At 37.9% G+C, this 19,373-nt stretch overlaps 2 protein-coding genes across 7 annotated transcripts in view; both read right to left on the bottom strand.

The window, feature by feature from the left end:
* LOC131429991 (protein vestigial) overlaps positions 1-19,373 on the bottom strand; it is a 102,026-nt gene that overhangs the window by 22,105 nt on the left and 60,548 nt on the right. The gene's annotated exons all lie outside the window — the stretch shown is intronic.
* LOC131429992 (NADH dehydrogenase [ubiquinone] 1 alpha subcomplex subunit 12-like) lies at positions 6,463-7,019 on the bottom strand. The gene has a single exon (XM_058594591.1). The coding sequence runs from the start codon at positions 6,934-6,936 to the stop codon at positions 6,472-6,474; it is 465 nt and encodes a 154-aa protein (XP_058450574.1). The 5' UTR covers positions 6,937-7,019; the 3' UTR covers positions 6,463-6,471.

Raw genomic sequence — 19,373 nt, forward strand, 5'->3', positions numbered from 1 at the left:
GCCAGTAAGCCGAAACTTGTTTCGTTCGAGACGTCAGGTTAGACGTTACACTTCATGTGTACAAAAAAAGTGTCTTGCAAATAGCATTAACTTTACGTCTGCTCAGCGGATTATGTTGATCCGGGGGTTTGCGTCAGCATAATCTGCTGACGCACTGATGAGTCGAAGACGAAACGTAAACTTAAGAAAATGGTTATGTGCACCTAGCATAAACTTGGGGGTAAAAGTAAGCTTTTTCCCCTTCAAATTACCACTATACTTGATGAAAACATCTGGTATGTTTGTACGAGAGAACTGAGGAACTGTTTTTTTAATTTTTATTTTCAAATTTTTATATATTTTACTACTCAAAAATGATTTATTTACATTTCGCGTATTGGTTGCTATTATTGTCATTTTATTATTTGAAAAATTCCTTTTTAATCCTTTGTGCACTATAACCCAGTCAACTCGCCTGCAATTTTATTCGAAATACAGTATGAATGCAACAACCGATTCGGAATCCATTTGGAAATCATATTTAATTTCGAATCAAATTCCAGACGAGTTAACTGGGAACATGCAAATTAACTAAATCATCGCCGGATTATTTTCCAAGCAGATTTTGCTGCACAAACAAAATATGTTTTAATTTAAATAATTAATACATTCATTAATAAATCATCAATAATACAAAGGTTATATGCACATAGTTAGAATAACCGGTAATAGTAAAATGATTCTATCGCAATTATTAACTGCCTGTATAGAATCGGATCGCGAAACGAGAATAAGCGACCGTTTGTTGCTTCAGAGAGGATCCCCACAGCAGCATGCTAACCTTTGATTCTCAGAAATGTCATCGAGAGAAATTCGCTCTCGCACTGGTGTCGATTCTATGTTAAATGAGCCATGTTGGGGTCTTGTTGTTGCGATGATATCAGTCTCTCTTTGATGGCACTGATTCAATCGTTGAAGAGTTGAAGGTGAGCGTTCTTTGATACGATAAAAGCCATCCTTGATACGGATACATATTTTAGTCTACTTTTTGTAGTAATCATTAGTTTATACAATGAACCTTATTAAGGGGGGGGGGGGGGGGGGGGATTGTAGAGTCTAAACAATGAAAGAATCATCATTTTCACGAATTTTTTCAGAATTATTGTTCAACAAAATAAATTCTAATTTTGCATGATGAATAGCATCATTCGAACAACATTTTGTGATTTTTTCGTGGATAAATATTGAGAAATAAGTCGGTGAAGAGGTATTTTTAGAACGCTTCTTAAAAATCATGATTTGCGGTGTCCACTGTATCTCAGCGCAGACTAATCAGAAGTGAACAAATCAAAGCAGCATAGTTAGAGTAGAAATTTTTCTAAACCCCAACGTTTCTGTTTGATTTTTTTAATTTTTGGTGGTTGTTCAAAGTGAAAACTACGATTTTTCCCGAAAAAATCCGCCATTTTGTAGATGTAAAATCTCTCCAAAGTAACAAACAACGAAAAGGGAAACGTTGGGGTCTGGTTTTTCATATGTAGAAAGTGTGTGCAAAATTTGAACTAAATTGGTGCAGTAGTTTTTGAATTACGATGGACACGGACTTTCAAAACCTGCTTTCGAGAAAAACGCGTTTGAACTTTTTTGTCTATAAAATTAATGGAAACAAATTACTACTCAAGGGAGCTCGTAGGGTCTAATATTTTCAAAAAAAGCATATTTTTTCTTTTATAATTTTTTATAATGAAACATTTCAAGAATGTTTTGTCAAGTTTTTGAGTCAATCAAAGCAGAAGTTTTGGATCTATTTCTTCGCAGTATGGCCCATAACTTGGTGAGTTTTGTTTCGATAAGCGTGAAAATTCAATAGAATATTCTTGAAATGTTTTACTGTAAGAAAATATAAAGAAAATGATTTTTCAAAAGTGTTAAACCCTACCCACCCCTTAAACGGATACAATAAGGAAGACTACACAAATTAATTTTGAATTGGCATTTGTTTGTAAGCAATACACCTTAGTGAAAGTGCAATGACGTGACAGTAGATTTCAATGGTGGTAAAGAAAACGTTATTGATTGTTAATGATAATTCCCAAACACAACGATTCATTTTAAGCGAATCCATCGATTATTCCAACAATTTTCATGTCTTTATGCGCGTATGTGAGAGTGCTAGATATTTATTAGATAAACTTAATCAAAAAACTGGATTCAATTATTAAATGTAATAAACTTGGTTTGAGATGCGAATAACCCAGGTCCTTTCAGTTCGTACTCGCATCTCATCCGACACAGTCGAAAATTGCTAACGGTCGAGACGATAGAAACAAAGACAATACAATGTAGTGAACAATAGAGTGTACGAAATGGGCAAATACGATTGAACAAAGCCTGAAACTTGGCCTACAAGACCAAATTCAATTTGTATTGATTTCAAGCACTGTAAAATTAGACCAGCAGCAACCGAAAATGAAATCTAGCTTAAGGCACGAATGCATCAAAACGTTGATGATATAAATGAGATTCAATTCAACAAGGCGTATAACTGCATTTACATTATGTTCAAACGTGAAAGAGATGCAATTGCATTTGCTTCGGTTAATAACGGGGTGCACAGTGTTGATCATGATAATGTTAAATATAAAATCCCTGTGTACTTGGTGGACAATGCCATAGAAGTGCATGACCTTCCCCCGCAGGCCAGCGATCAGTTTGTTCGAGAAAGTAACATATGTCGCAGTACGGTGAAGTTCTTTCCATCGAAAGAAAAGTATGGCGGAATTTTTTTCCGGGTATCCGGAATGGCGTGCGAGTGGTACGTATGCAACTACGTAAATCAATTCCATCTTACATCATTTGTGATCAAGACGGGATACATCCGTGTAAAACGCTGATTACGTATGAAAATAAACTGGTTACATGTCAGTTTTGTGAACAACCTGCACACTACGGCAAACCTTGCACTGAAACTGCGAAAAAGACATTTTCAAACAAAAACAAGCACAACCGCTCAACAACGGAAACTAGTGAGCGCAGTACTCCTGTTTTACCATCAAACCAACCAGCAATTGCAATAAATGTACAACAAGACGCTTCTACAGCAACTCGCAACGAGCTCAAGACTGCGAACAACAAGTAATACGAAAAGAATACGGAAATCAACAACAAAACCACGAACAAAGTGCCTCTCAATCATCGCAAGATAAAAATGGAAGCTCCTTTCCCCCTAGAAAAGGGTGACAACGAGATTCAATGGTCAAGAAATAATTTTATCTAATAAAAACATGGCTCAATCGGCCACGTAAAGCTTGTACGCGAATTGGTCTGAATCAAACATTTTTTTTTTTAAAACTCTGGTCATTTGTTAAATTAAATTAAATTCGGGAGAATTCATAATTGCAAGAAATAATTGGAATTCAGATATGAATTTTGGGAGGAACGAAGATTTCCGGGACAGCTAGTATATTATAAAAAATCTAAATTGAGTTCGAAATTGAAAAAAAATTGATTTAAGAATTTGTCTACAAAACAGCGTCATAATCATTTGGATAAAATTGTGTTTCGAAATAATTATATGTCGATTTTTTTTGTTTCGATTATAGAGGTTTATCTGTAAGGTCGTTCGCTCTTTGAGTCAGACAAACTTTCTCACTTTCTGTTTCGGGGTTGGTAATCGAACTCAGGCGGGCTGTGTGAAAGTCATCGAATTACCCATCACGCTATACCCGGCTCCTGTCAGCAATTTGATCCGAAAAGACTGGAAGTTAATCTAGGTTTTTAATGGCAGTGTGCTTCAGATTGTTGTCCTGCATAAGTACGAACTACTCTTCAAGGCCCGTCTGGATAAATACAGCAAAAATTATGAAATTTAAATGTGTTGCATCTCTACACTCTTAGGAAAAAAAAATGAAATTTGCGCTTGACGTAAATAATATTATTACGGGAGAATTCATAATTGCTAGAATTAATTGGAATTCAGATATGAATTTTGGAAGGGACGAAGTTTTCCGGGACAGCTAGTATATTATAAAAATCTGTCTACAAACTAGTGTCAATTTTATTTGAAAGAAATTCTCTCTCGAGATAAGTAATTCTCATCCCTACCATACATTGCAGAAAAATCATAGAGAAGACGTCATTGGATTATTTGTTCACTCGGAGTACTTTATACTAGATGCTGTTCTGGATGGTTGCTTAATCAACCAACCAGCCAACAGCATCTTCCAACCTTGCAAGGAAAACTTTCTACAGTTCATCGTTAGTCTGTATTATAGCAAAACATACTGCTCCACCAACCACGTTTCGCTCTTCATCTGCTGCTTCGAAAATTCTGCCGACAACACTAACAGAACAGTAATTAGAAGTAAAAAGAGTTCATTTTGAAAATACTCTACTCGTGCCGGGCTCCGGAAGGCGAAGCGGAAAATATCTACATCTATACCGGTAGCCCCGATACCGAGACGTGGTTGGTGAAGCACTTTGATATGGTCTTAAGAAAGTGTACTCCTTGTCGAAAGAATTTTCCTTACGCTGGAGAGCGTTCTTCGGCAGTGTTTCGTTTCCCGTACGGTTCGTCCAGGCGTAAAATCGGTTGCTGATTAAATTTATTATGTTGTGATCAAAGACCGGTGTGGATTCCGTCGAGTTCGTGCTGCGCATGGAAGCTTAACCTCAGGCTTCGATTATTTACTTCTGGTCGAGTTTAATAGTTTGAAGATGAATGATTACTAATTATTATACGATGGAAATAGTCTTTACGATGTATGAGTCAAGATTTATAAACGAATTTTTAAATGTAAGAAGTAAACTGTGACAATTTAATGTCGAAACACCGTTCGAAATGCTTGCTCGTGTTTCCCGTCTTACCGCGCAGATGGGATCTTTCCGGTTAAAATAGCTTGTGTCTGCCCGAGCACGATCGAACGATATTTGAAGAAGCGAATTCTTAGCATTGAAATAGAACATTTTCGGCGCGCCTTGTTCAGCGAACAATTTAATTTTAATTTATTACTAAATAACAGCTCAGTGTGTTTAAAATATTTTAACGGTAGGCTAAATAACCACGAGCGTTGCCGTCTTTGACTAACACGCACTGATGTTGTTTGTTTTTGTAATCGCCGCTTTTTCTCGAGTACTGCTGTAATAACTGAACGGTTTTACAATAAATTGCAAAATTTGTCGTTTTTCGAGTTGAGAAAGAAAAATTGTTACCGAAATTGCGCCTTGGGATAGAAAGCAACGACAGAGCAATCATTCGAAGCATATCTGTAAACAACTATACGATGTAATAAAAAATCAAATGAATTTTAATCGCGTTTACTTGCCGACGTGGCAAGTTCGTTTCTGTTGAACGGCAAATCTACCTCCGGGATTTATGTACTTTAGAACAATTTATGATTTCGTTGACAATTGAGACGCGACCCAGATCCCAGATAGGTCACTGATTTGCAGATTGCCTAGCTCGACAAAGTCCACTATTCTGATTTTAGAACATTGCTTCATTACATTAACATTAACACTAAAACAGTTTAGTTCGAACCCGAAACGAAAAGATCTGATTGCTCATTTTTAACAAGGTGATGATAGTGATTACGATGACATGAAGTACTTTCACTGATTGTTTGTTACTCATACTCTTGTTGTTAGCTACAAAGTGTAAGAAGGAAAGCACTAGCACTTCTACTGTTCGTCGATGGCCAGTTTGACGAGTGTGCGATGCTGTGGTGTGTTGTTAAATTCCTCGGATAGTTTACACGGACAATTTAAACAACGCTAACTCATTCATGAAATAAACTGGCGTCAAAAACCATACTCCACGACTATTGTATGTCGCCGCCCGGGTAGGAATGAAATACGCGCATTCGTAGATTCCCAGGTTTCCGCCAGAAAAGAAAACAACCCCAGATATTTGAACTATTCCATGTATCTGAACGGTGCAAATATTTGGAATAACGCGCTATCGTTCACAGCACCGGCGGGCGGCTGTGTGTTTTCCCGTAGTCTCAACCGACAGCCCGTAACCGATTCTGTTTGATGATTGTTTTTCCGGTTCTGATTTCTCTCTTTCGTAATTGATTGTTTTCAACAGTGACATTAAATTTAGCGAGAAAATTCGCCAGATAAATAAACAGTTTCGGATACTCTGACTGCCGCAATCTGAGTCAACCGAGTCGACGCATTCCGCGGTGCCAGTCGGTATCAAATGGATCGCTCTACGGAGGCGACGCGCGGTTGTTTCAAAGCCAAACACCGAACATGCAGCTGTGTGCTGGTCCAATGTGCGATCACAACTTTTTCGTCTTCAAGTGCTTGCCAAAATGTCAGCCATTTTCAGCGCGCTTCGTACGCCTCATTCATTCTACCAGTCGTTAAGTATCGTCTCGCAATATGTGGATAAAAATACGTTTACTCACAATAATTTATCTCGTTCTATTGCATGCATGTGGTAGGTAAATGAACTGATTTACTAAGTTTATTGCATTCAAGATTTATTCAGTTGGAACTAGTACATTCTTTTCCGCCCCGAGACGCCTTCGGATCCCAAGCCTCGATCTTCTCCTTGGTAGTAGAATATGGCATGTAAGCACTTTTCGTTCCGGATAAATTTTCACTATGATCTAACATCCACGGATACTGGGGACGGGACGGATCTCGCATCGGAAGTAGATCGGTACGGTTGTGCAACCAGCCGAACCATTCGGCGGGAACTTGGGAGGCATCATAGGATTCGCCACGATACGCCGCATACTCTACCCATCGGTTACGGCCGAAGAATTGACTCGAATCTTCGAAGTACTTATTGCCATATTTGTCCTCACCCACCAGTCGACCGGTTTTAAGTGTACTCATCCGGTACAGTTTATAGAGACTGGCTCGGAATCCACCAGAGTTTCGATAGTCACGAAGAGCGGTTCGCAATTTATCCAGTCCAATGAAACGCGCCACCGCTGCCATCATTGTCGATAATTAAAATTTGTTTGTTTTTTTCGGTTTTCAAAAATTTCTTAAGATTTGCTTGGGTTGCTATGATTTATGCAAGTTTGTCGATATAAAGTGAGCTCTCTACAAAATGTCAAATGTATCAATATATAGAAAAAAAGAATACTAAGGGCATATTCAGGAGTGTTCTAGTTCTAGATGCATAATTTATGTCAGTTTTAAAATTTAAATCTAGAAATTATAACAAAATAAACCGGCAGCCCCAACAGGGTTTTATCTGTGTTTCAAATATAGAAAAAATAGAACGGCAATGTATACCAGTTTTAAATTTGACAGTAGAACCGAGTAGAACTGGTTGAATAAATAAAATTAAAACGGATTGCTGGGGATACGTTTGTTTCAGTTTCATTTACATTATAGACCACCCATATGAATCTTGCAGCTGCTGAATTTGCTCTTAGAGCAAATTCGGATGAAATTAAACAGCAACCTATGAGACGATAGGAACTTTCATTTGAGCGACGACACGACCAGGCACTCCGAAGAAAAATCAGCATTAAAACTGTTCGCTAACGATTCACCGCCAGTTACCACAAATCTAGCGACCCCTTGTAAATGATAAAAATAATCTTCTCGAGCAACACTGTTTAAGTTGCTATGGACTAGTTACCAAGGAACCCCAAAACAAATAAACATGTTTTGAAAGCGGTGGAATAGTTCTATTAGTGTTAAACTTTGTCCAAATGGAGCAGAAATGCATTTAAATGAACTCGATTTTCGGAATTTAATCGAAACTATGGATGAAACCAACGAACGAGGACAATGATCTGCTTCCAGCGATTCATCCGTACACTTCAACTGCTAGCTTTTCTGGGCAGTAGGATTCGGTGTAATATGCCGGTGTCAAAATTATTTTGTATCGGTTGATTGCGCGACAGTGGAAACAGTATTTCACCTTGTTGGCCACTATTCGAGGATTACTAGTGGAATTCCACAAAGAAATCATTTTACCGTACGTTATGCAGGTACCGCAGAGCACTAGCCTCGCTCAGCTCGTTGTCGATCATTTCCATGTCTTCCTTCTCACACAACGGTTTCAAGTCAAGACCTGAATTTTGAACTTGGCTTTATAAAAGACATAACTCATATTCCTCAATTTTTACATTCCGCTCGAGTCATGTAAATCCATTAAAATGTTCCGTAATATAATAACCGATCTGAAATTTATTTTGTTTACATTCATCTTGCCTTCGGTATGCAGTAACCAAGGTTATGGTGACTGTTATTCAAAATCAATAAATATATCAACTTGTGCTGCCAGTTTAAAAAAATTCACTAGCGTTTCCGATTTGACATTTCCAGTTACTGAGGGGTAGTTAAATTTACGATACAGTTTTGATAGACGAGTGGCAGGTCGTGTCGTTGATTTGAGCCTGTTTGTGGAAATCGATCAGAGACAATTTAGTGAGCCTCATTTTAAACTTTTTGACCACTATTTTCGGTTCTTCTGGAACCGGGAACTTGTAACCAGTATAGCCGAAGACGGTTCGTTTAGTAAGTAACTAATATAGTCCACAAATTGAATCAGTTTTAAGCCAAATCTAGAACACTTTTACCCTTTTTGCATCGATGCTCTAAATCAGGGGTCCCCAAACTATTTTGAGTCATGGACCCCTCTACTAAAATTAACTTAGGCCTCAGACCCCCATCAACAAATTCCCTGGAAAATTCAATTTCTTGAATTTCTAATATTGATGTAAAATACCAACCAATTTCTGCGGATTGTCAAATAAACACAACTTTTTCAGCGTAAATATTCAAAATAACAGCTTATATCAAACAATAGGGGGTCGATTTCTAAACCTCTCGACCCCATAGTCAGTTTTCGTTTACGTCGACCCCCGCAAGAAGGATATTGACCCCAAGGGGTCTATATCGACCACTTTGGGAACCCCTGCTCTAAATGATGGTGTGAAATGCAATAGCAACCTATGGGACTATTGTGATTTCTATAAGAGAAAGGAAACACTGAGGTCTTTTTTTATGCGGTTTTTTATGCGACTTTTTTATGCGAATTTTCAGAGTTATGCGTTTTTTTTTATGCGAAGTTTCAGAGTTATGCGGTTTTTTTATGCGAATTTTCAGAGTTATGCGGTTTCTCTTCTGCGGTTTTTTTATGCGAAGTTTCAGAGTTATGCGGTACGTAAACTCGCATAAAAAAAGACTTCAGTGTACTTTTATAGAAAAGCATCGTTATCATGACCTTGTAATAACACTAACAAGTAGGTGAATAAAAGAATTAGAAATTAACATTTTTTCACTTGAAAAATATAAATTTTAATGTAGCAACCCTGCACGATATACGAAATTGAACAAAGCACGCTGCGAACGGAGCAAAGTCGCACGTACCGTCGCGTACTCGTTTTGCATCGTCATTTTGAATGACGATTTGAATGTTTTGACACTCATCGCCCTATAATTTCGGGACCGGATGAGACTGCACAGTACATTTAAAGACAATGAGAGCTTTAATTTGAATCATGATTCGTGAAAATCGGTTTAACCGTTGCTGAGAAATCGAAGCGAGTTCCGTTTATGGAGCTTTTCTTCACTATTAGCAGTGCTTCCTGAAGCGCAAACCGGGGACTAATAGTCCCAAAGAAGTTTTATATATTCACTAGCTAACAAGATCTGCTCACTAGATGAATTTAGCAGTAAGTTTCATAAAAATGTGCACCTCGTTTCGCTATCGTTTGTGAAAAAATGCTCATGAAATTGAAAATTTTCACTAATCGCACTGTAATACCGGAACCGGAAGTCGGATTTGGATCAATTTTTCGGGGAATTTTCAAAGAATTTGATTCTTAGTTTGTAAAAATCGCTTTAGCCATCGCTGAGAAAATCGAGGGACATTATTTGTCACATACACACATACACATACATGCACACACACGTACAAAAACAGACATTTTGTGATCTTGACGAAATGAGTCGATTTATATATGGCACTCGGTGCTCCGGGCCTCGGTCGAGAAGTCGGTTTTTACAGCGATTGCATAGCTTTTCTATACGAGAAAGGCAAAACGGGACTCACTTCGACTTCTCAGCAACGGTTAAACCAATCATCATTCGAATTAAAGTTTTCATTAACTTGAAAAACACTGTGCATTTTTATCCAGATCCGACTTTCGGTTCCGAAATTAGAAGGCGACGAGTGTCAAAACATTCAAACTGTCATACAAAATGATGCAAACCCGGTACTCATCGGTACGTGCTGGTACGGAAGAAGAAAACACCAGAGAAAGTTTTTGATTTTATTCTTGTTTGAAAAAAAGGTCTTGAAAGAGTCTTCTAGTGATGTTATTGAAATTTTAAATAATGTGAGAAAGGCATCATTACATCACTGGGTGGATTAAAAAAGGTGTTTTCCGTGTATTTAGTGTCAATTTAGAGTGTTCAATCGATTTCCTACAATTTTTTCGTGACCACCATTTCTGTGCAGTTTACTGATTTTGAATTGAAGCGATTGGGAAAAAGTCTATGCAACAAATGCATTCGCCACGTTATGAGTCTAATTGGTCTCTCTTTCCGTCAAACATAATGTTTTGTCAAACTAAAGACATGTACAAAGTTTCATCCAAATCGGAATAAATTTATTTTGTCACTTTTTCGATTGCTAATTGCTGGAGTAATTTTTTGTTCATTTATCAAAAAGTTTGTTCTCTGAAAGCTTTTAGATATGGCAAACAATTCAGCTTTTAATCACATCTGCGCCATTCAAGACAATCCGGAAAGTCCTCGGTATCTAAGAGCTAAGGAGTGTGCCTTATTACATGTATTGCTAAATAAAATACCTTTTTTAATCCACCTAGTGGTGTAATGATGCCTTTCTCATATTACCTATATTTTCGAAAACATCACTAGAAGAGTGTGTCAAGATTTTTTTTTCAAACTTGAATAAAATCAAAAACTTTCTCTGGTATAAACTACCATCACCTTATCAATTTAGAAACAGTTATGTCAAGTTAATATAGATATAAATGTGGCAACCCTGCATGTCATACAAAAATGAACTAAGCAAGCTGTGTGTTAGGCGGTGGTGTTTTCTTCTTCCTTACCAGCACGTACCAATGCGTACCGATATTACATCATTTTGTATGACAGTTGGAAAGTTTTGATACTCATTGCTCTATAATTTCGGAACCGGAAGTAGGATTTGGATGAAATTGCACAGTATCTTTTAAGAAACTGAGAGATTTAATTTGAATTATGATTTGTGAAAATCGGTTTAACCATTGCTGAGAAATCGAAGTGAGTTCCGGGTTTGGAGCTTTTCTTCACTATATTCGGTGCTTCCGGAAACAGAAACCGAGGACTATTAGTCCCAAAGTAGATTTATATATCCACTAGCTAACAAGTCTGCCAACTAGATGAATTTAATAGTTTATAAAAATGTGCACCTCAATTCGTCAACTGGAAGTCGGATCTGGATCAACTTTTCGAACACTTTTAAAAGAATTTTAAGACCTTTTATTTGCTTCTTAGTTTGTAAAAATCGGTTGAGATCTATGGGAACATAAAAACTTTCATTTGAATATGAGTTTGTGAAAATCGGTTCAGCCATTTGCTCGGTTCGTCGAATGGTATATGACACTCGGCCCTCCGGGCCTCGGTTGAGAAGTCGGTTTTCACCGTGATTGCATAGCCTTCCTATATGAGAAAGGCAAAAACACAATCCAGAAGTGCGTTCTGGCCATCATGGAGTCTTACGAAGGTCAGACGCAGTTAGTTTTTATCGGATTTGATGACCTTTCATTATGTCCGACCGGTAATAAATTCCATATGTAATTGAAATGTATTTCACTTAATATTGCAGCAACATTTATATCAAGTCATGTTACCTTCTATAATATAAAAAAAAACTTTACTTAATTTATGCTTCTATGCTACTAGGTGGAAATCTGCATGAAAGTTAATTTCACACCACTTATAGGTGTTATGAAATTTTCCCACATTTTCATATAATAATAAGATTCTTATCGTGACAAAGAAATTTATCTCAGAAAACTAGAAAAAGCACATTATCACTCATAACCCTGTATCGAAACCATGTCGAATCCTGACAAACATCAATGGCAATCGATAAGATCGTGGGAGAGTGGTTTCTTTGGATATCAACTGATGAATCCTGCAAAGTTGAAAAATTTAGTTAAAACCAAAATCACAACTCATTGCTTTGTAGCCTTTGAAATAATCATGATTTTAGCATAGATTTTTCAAAAAATATTTGAGCTACTTACATTATAAGGACTTACAATTCGCCATTTTCAAAATCGATTTTTTCACACTGGAAATTCACGTAGATTGTTTGACGTTTGGTTAATTCACGTAAATAGTATGTGATGGTTATATTCATTTTAGAGGATGTTCGTATAACATTCATATTCTTCACGTAGAATTTTCAATTTGACATTTGAAACAATTTTACGTGATTTTATAAGTAACTCGAACGTGAATATTTATTTGAGTGTATGCAATGGAGATTGAAATGAGTATTTTGTGTGATATTATTAATGTAACCTAATGTTTCAGAATCATTATTATTCAGTTAGGATACAGAGCCAAACTATTAAGAATACCTGTGTAACACAGCTGACGTAAGTAATCAATTAAATAGATGCGAGTGGAACGAACAGCTCGTAACCGAATAAGTGTTCGTGCAGTGATTTTTACTTCTGGTTTATTAATTTTTAGTTGGTTTAACGTAAAGTGGCCATAACTAAGTTCAGTTTTTGCAATGGATGAGCAGAAACATATATTGGAGAAGCCAAATGAATGAGAAACTCACAGAAAAGATGATTTTGTGGAAAAAGATACGCTCAGATACAGGACTCGAACCTGCGTTCTTATGCAATCCGTGCATACGCGCTACCATTTCGCCCCCCTAAGCATGTGATAGACACGGCTCTATCACACGACTGGGTTCGTTGTCGTCGTCGTACGTCGAACATGGTCTAAATCTTGGCCGCCTCACGACTGGTATCAAATATCCAAACATGTTCATCAGACAACAAATTAGGTTTTTTATCGTGACGACACAAATGAACAAGTATTCATCCTTGACAGTTCAGCGGTACTGTTTACAAACAAGCTTAAACAAAAATCGAAGAGCACATCTAAAACAATCATCTTTACACTTTGCAACTAGTCACTTTTATTTAATAAATATCAAAAACAAACCGTATTCAATCGTGAACAAATGTTTTAAAACTTTATTTAGGCGATACGGACCGTAAATGGTCTGATCCAATTTGTCAATAAACAAACAAAAGAAATTTCTGTTTACAAACAGTACTGCTGAACTGTCAAAATGTATTCATCCGATTGAGGTTAGCAGTGACGGTAAAAAACCTAATACTAGTCTTCTCGTTCTAGACCTATACTTCCGCTCAAGCACTGGGTAGGAGAGTATATTTATAAACCCTTGCTGCCTTCTGGCTGGTTATCGTCAGCGACAGACCCCTATAAATGCTGTTTGATAGTCTGCTCTTTCATACCAGAAGCAGATTGGTACGGAAAAATCAAAACCGTAATTGTTTTTAGCAATTTATTAATTTTTAGTTGGGTTGACGTAAAGTCGCCATAACTAAGTTAAGTTTATGCAATGACTGAGAGGAAACAAATATTGGATAAGCCAAATGAATGAGAAACTAAACCAAAACCCGGTCGTGTGGTAGAGCCGTATCTATCACAAGGCTTAGGGTGACGAAATGGTAGCGCGTATGTATGGATTGCATAAGAACGCAGGTTCGAGTCCTGTCTCTAAGCGTATCTCGATTATTTATAGACTTTGGACTGACTTAATGCGCGTTGATTTTTGACGGTATATCAATCAACTGTTGGATTTTTTGTATCGTTCTGGTTACCATTGCTAACAAAGTCTGTGTCTTGCACTACTCAAATATATCTCATTAGTAAGTAATAATGAAACAGGGGAACTGAGAACCTATGATTCGGTAAAATGATTCTCTGTCGAGTAAAAAGGTCCCAAACAATCATTGATTCTAATAACACTATCAATGTTACAGAAAAATAACAACACAATTAAATTTAGACAATTCCTTAGATAAAGTTTTGCTCTGTACAACAACACACACAAAACTGCACTCGCTGTTCGCGAATTATTTAAATTTAAATTTCCCACGGGTGGTAGCATGTAGAAAGGGCATAAGCAATGCAATGAAGAAGAACCATTCGAAATGAAGCATCAACAACAACAAAAAAATCAAACGACCTTGCATCCTTTTACCCACGCTGATTATCCCAGTTTCTTTCTCACACTGACCGATCAGCTTCGACGAGAACAAATTATTTCACAACACTAAATGGAACAACGCTTCTGCGATAGCCCAGTCTCCACCATCTTACACCGGGAAGGCTGCCTGATGGGAATATAGCAAAAATTCGCTCAGTTCTGTCCGGCAGCCGAGTGACAGCAACTTTTCTTGTTCGCGCAATAATCTCGATTTGTGATTTACTACCGCCGTCGATGCTTCGTTGCGGGTGTGTTTCCTCTGCACCCATCTTCTGTTATTTTTTGTTCAGTCTCCACCGGTTCCTGACTCGGTATACTAGGCAATAATCAAGGACCGTAGTGTTGGGAGGTTTCGGTGCACAAAGGATACCGCCGGACGGCAGGAGTGGCGGAGCAGTGCATGCAAAAAGACGCACAACTGCAACGGCAAAGTGGAACCGATCGTCTCTGCCTTCTTGTGCCTTCCGAAACAAAACAAACAAAAAACGACATTATATGGTAGTAATCGAACGAGGAATCCCAATCGAAGCGGATTCCGCCGGCTGGCTGAAGTAACGAGAGCCCAAAGATTTATGCTTCCAATAAGGGGTGGCAGCAGCAGCGAAACCGGCAAGCGAATTAAGTGGAAGCGAAAAGGGCAGTTCCAAAAAAAAAGAACATGGAAATTTTAAATGGCTCTCAAGGGTTACAAACGGTTCGACCGAAGTAATCTGCGCTGAATCTTCTAGGAAACGATGCAAACCGACAGACAACGGTAGCCGCCGCCGGTTGCACTACCGACAGGGTGCTCGCGGAATCGGCAAAAAATGTTCGGCACGGAAAATTATCTCGTAAAATTTTGTTTTTATTGAGTCTTGAAATAAGAAACTTTAATCGCCTTGGAAATTGAAAACTATGGAATCGAACTAAATGTAATTGCGCAAGTAGATGAAAATTTCGAATTTTCTAGATTGCTCAGATAATTTCATGTCTTCAGAAGAAATACAATGTATTGTTTTACAGTTTGGAAATATTTTCATATCACCTTAAATATTTGCAATTTTAAAATGACATACAAATATAAAAACCTCTTTTCAAATATCAATTCTGTTGATGAACAAGCAAAATTCGCGTTTATCAACGCGAATTGATAAATCTAAAAAAAATCCGTTTATCTAGAGTGACTAACTTATCAACGAGGTTTCCGAAAGTGAATATCTCAATCTGCACATTTTTGACACTACAACAGTTTCCTCTTGTATCAACAAATGACGACCTGTCTGTTTGTGTCAAAAGTTTTCTCAACCGCTGTCGCGAGGTGTCAACATTCTCACTCCTGTTCTGTACCTATGCATGAGCATGTTGGGGAATCACATTTCCGCGCTAAAGATGATCACAACTTGTCTAGTGTCAGCCTTCTGTCACCGTTCGCTCCTCCAATTTGCCAGCGCCACATCGCGAGTGACGCGCAGTGTCACTATGAATTATGTACTTATGCTAATTAATATTTTAATTATCATTCTCATTCAGAGAGATGCAACGGTGAGTGATCCTTTCATCCCAGACCGCGAATGAATAAATTGCGCTTTCGGATTAATTAAATGCGATTATAATGACGCTAATGATGTATATATTTTACATGGAAGCAGCCCCGTTCCTCGGTTGCAGTTGGCAGTCTTAAAAATAGTGGGGCGTATAATTGAAAATTAAGGCGGACCGCGTATATTGTAGCTAATGACACCTCGGTATCCCTCGAAACGTACGTTTATTGTACAGAAAAACTGTGGCGACACACTGAATGAAAAGTCACAGTTGCAATGAACCACAAAACGCCTGTGATTATGACCGTAGATCTCCAGGATCAGCGGTATGACGACGACAATGTGGAAAGTCATCATAAATAACACGTTTCCCACCCTTTACTGCCACGTGAAAATAATAGCTCTCCTCCGACGAGATCTGTTTGCTCTTGTCGTTAGTTACCGTGTGCGTGTGGAGTGCTTCTAAAATAACGAGTGAAGGCACTTGCATTACTTCGTCGTATAGCAGATCTACGGTGCGACAAGGATTTATTTCATTTCATGAGAAGGGCAATAACAACATTGAATGTGGAACCAAAAACTGTATCAAACTCCCTAATGTATTTAAACATCGAAAGGTAATTGAAAATCGGTAATCGAGACTTTTGAATTGTATTTGAAGCCCGACCAAGTATGATTCTTTCAATCATTAGCATTAGCTTTTGACCCTAACTTTTATCAGTGCCCAAAAACGAGGGATTGCAAAATAACTGATAAATAAAAAAAAAACCGAAACTCTAACTCATATCCTCCTCCAACCGGGGATAATCGTTCTTCCAAATAAACAACTTTACTTTTTGGTTTGGCTCAATTTTTAGTCTCACCCATGTGCAGAACATGTACGGTGTTCTGTTCAATTGAATTGCTACCTAAGCTATGTTTCATATTCTACAGTGTGGTCCAATTTGCAGAATAATTCGTCCGGATAGGAGAAAGTAACGAGTTCGAAAAAGTTCTTAGAAAAAACGATCGTTGGTCTAATGAACGTCCGACGGGAAGCCAACACGGGAGCTTCGTTTGCCGATTTTGAAACAGACCGTTGAACCGAATGCCTTTTTTATGTTTAAGAAACCCGGTAGACGGAGTTCCATTGTTGAACTATTTTTAACATGAGGAGTTGAAGTCCCGTTGGACTAATTTAACGGGAGAATTTCGTAACAACACAACATACCTGTATAACACTTTTACTTCATGTAGAATAACAAAAAATTTTTTTTATATATGATGGTAACACCTTATTTTCACACTATTTTTGCAAGATAAAAAACAACAACAAACCGTTCCAGCAAACTGAACGATTGTTTCGTGCAGTATGCCGTTCAACAAACTCTCAACGATCAACAAAATATAATCGCTTGCTGAATGGGTTCCGTCGCTACTCCAGAGATGTGCATCTCCTCTGTGTTATGAAGAGCGAGTGTAATTTCTCTTCTCGCACAGACAACATTAACGAGAGTTCTTCTCTTTTGAACATAAGGAGTGTATCGAAAATAAGCTATCCACATACATTTGGGTTGTACGCATGTATTTGTGATAGTTTCTTATGCTCAGATCACAGTATGCTGTGCGTGTGGCTGTCAGCTTTCGTTTGTTTACTTGTTTGTGCGGTTGAAATTCTGCGTTTTCAAAATGTCGCGTATTGAAAAGAAAGTGAAAATTAAGGTTCTGGCCACTTGGCTAAGTGAGAAGGGTATTACTATGCGAAAATTGGCGAAGCGGTTTGGAATTCATCACACCAGTGTTAAAACCATCATTAATAAGCTTGGGGAACACTATTCTTTGGATGAGCTACCAGGAAGAGGCAGAAAACCCGGTTCTTCCAACCCGAAACTGGACCAAAAAGTGGTATCTCTAATCAAGAAGAACAAATTAATGTCAATACGTGGTTTACCCAAAAAAGCAGGAACGAGTGTCGGAATGATCCAGCGTATCAAGAGGCGAAACCACCTGAAGACCTACAAGAAGCAGAAAATATCAAAACAAAGTGTAGAACAGAAGAAGCGAGCAGCAACGAGGGCCCGGAGATTGTATTCGCGTCTTTTGCAGTTTCCGGATGCATGCGTTTTGATGGACGATGAGACTTATGTAAAGGAGGACTCAAAAACCCTTACAGGGCCACAATACTTTACTGTCGTTGTTGGGGAGGATGTGAGCGATGCGGACAGGTCGATTCAAGTGGAGAAATTCGGTTCAAATGTACTGGTATGGCAAGCAATATGTTCCTGTGGTTTGAAGTCAACCATTTGTTACACTACCGGAACTATAAATGCAGAAATCTATCGATCCGAGTGTCTCCAGAAGAGATTGCTGCCTTTATATAAGAAGCATAGTACACCTCCACTGTTTTGGCCGAATTTAGCGTCGGCTCACTATGCCAAAACCACTCTCAATTGGCTTGCGGAAAAGGGTATAAATTTCGTTGAGAGAAATATCAATCCAATTTGGTCTCTCAGCTTCAACCCATCGAACGTTACAGGAAAATCGTTAAGAGGTTCATCAAGAAGACTGGTAAGGCAGTTGGGAACATGCAGGAGTTCAAAAAAATTTGGGCTCTCGCGTCCAAAAAAATGCGATGCAACACTTGTCCGGAACTTGGTGAAGAGCGTTAGATCAAAAGTTCGAAAATTCGTGAAGGAATAACTTAAATTTCATCTAGTTTTCATAATGCTCAAGTTTAACCTCATACAATAAAGGATCAATTTTTAGTTTGAATAAAATATCATTTTTTATCATAATTTGAAAGAAAAATTTGTGGATAGCTTATTTTCGATACACTCCTTATACACCCAGTGCTGTAAAACTTCAATCAATTCAATTGAAATCGAATGTGTGCACACACTGACGATCACTCTACTGCAGTAAACTTCACATTCTAACACACAACCTTCGCTGTCGCACCGAATGGGTATCATCCCGTCCTTCATTAGTTTCACTTGCTACCGAAGCTTAGTTTAACCACCGTGAGTGTATCTCTTGAAGTAACAAAATATCTGTTACAATTGAATGATAGAGTGGCCTTCGAGTGAGATGCATGTAAACATTCGAATTGGTCCAAAATAATGTATGAGAAGTAAACAAGTCATGATAACTGACATATCAATTACAAAATAAACATATATCAATTGTTCTCTCTTTCAGTTTTCATTTTTAATATTTCGAAACACATCTCAATACATTTCAAACAGTCGAAATTATCGGTTTTAACCAGGGCTTGTATTGTGAATCCTCAAATGAACGAAGCAACAAAAAAAAACATCCGCTATGAACACTTTGCTTGACATTGTGAATGAGAGAGAGCTATATTAGAGAGAAAATAGATGCGTGAGAGTGTATGCTACTGAGAAGACCAGCTCCCTTCCCTTGTAAATTGTCTGTGCTCTCTGTATCAGTTAATACGAACAGTTTACTTCACGGCATGCTACAAGACGCGAAACAAGGTCATACAGGCATTGTTTACGGTGTTTTTTCAATGTAGGTTTACATAAATCATTTTTGAACATAATGTTTGCACTCAAAGACCAAATTTGATCACATTTCAAAAATATTTTAAACATTGTATAGCGTAAATTTGTCATTCGAGT

Source organism: Malaya genurostris, chromosome 2 (assembly GCF_030247185.1).
Source record: "Malaya genurostris strain Urasoe2022 chromosome 2, Malgen_1.1, whole genome shotgun sequence".
NCBI lineage: Eukaryota > Metazoa > Arthropoda > Insecta > Diptera > Culicidae > Malaya > Malaya genurostris.

Bases quoted from the DNA above. Each gene is read 5' to 3' on its own strand.
- LOC131429992 (XM_058594591.1), bottom strand. From the start codon at position 6,936: ATGATGGCAGCGGTGGCGCGTTTCATTGGACTGGATAAATTGCGAACC.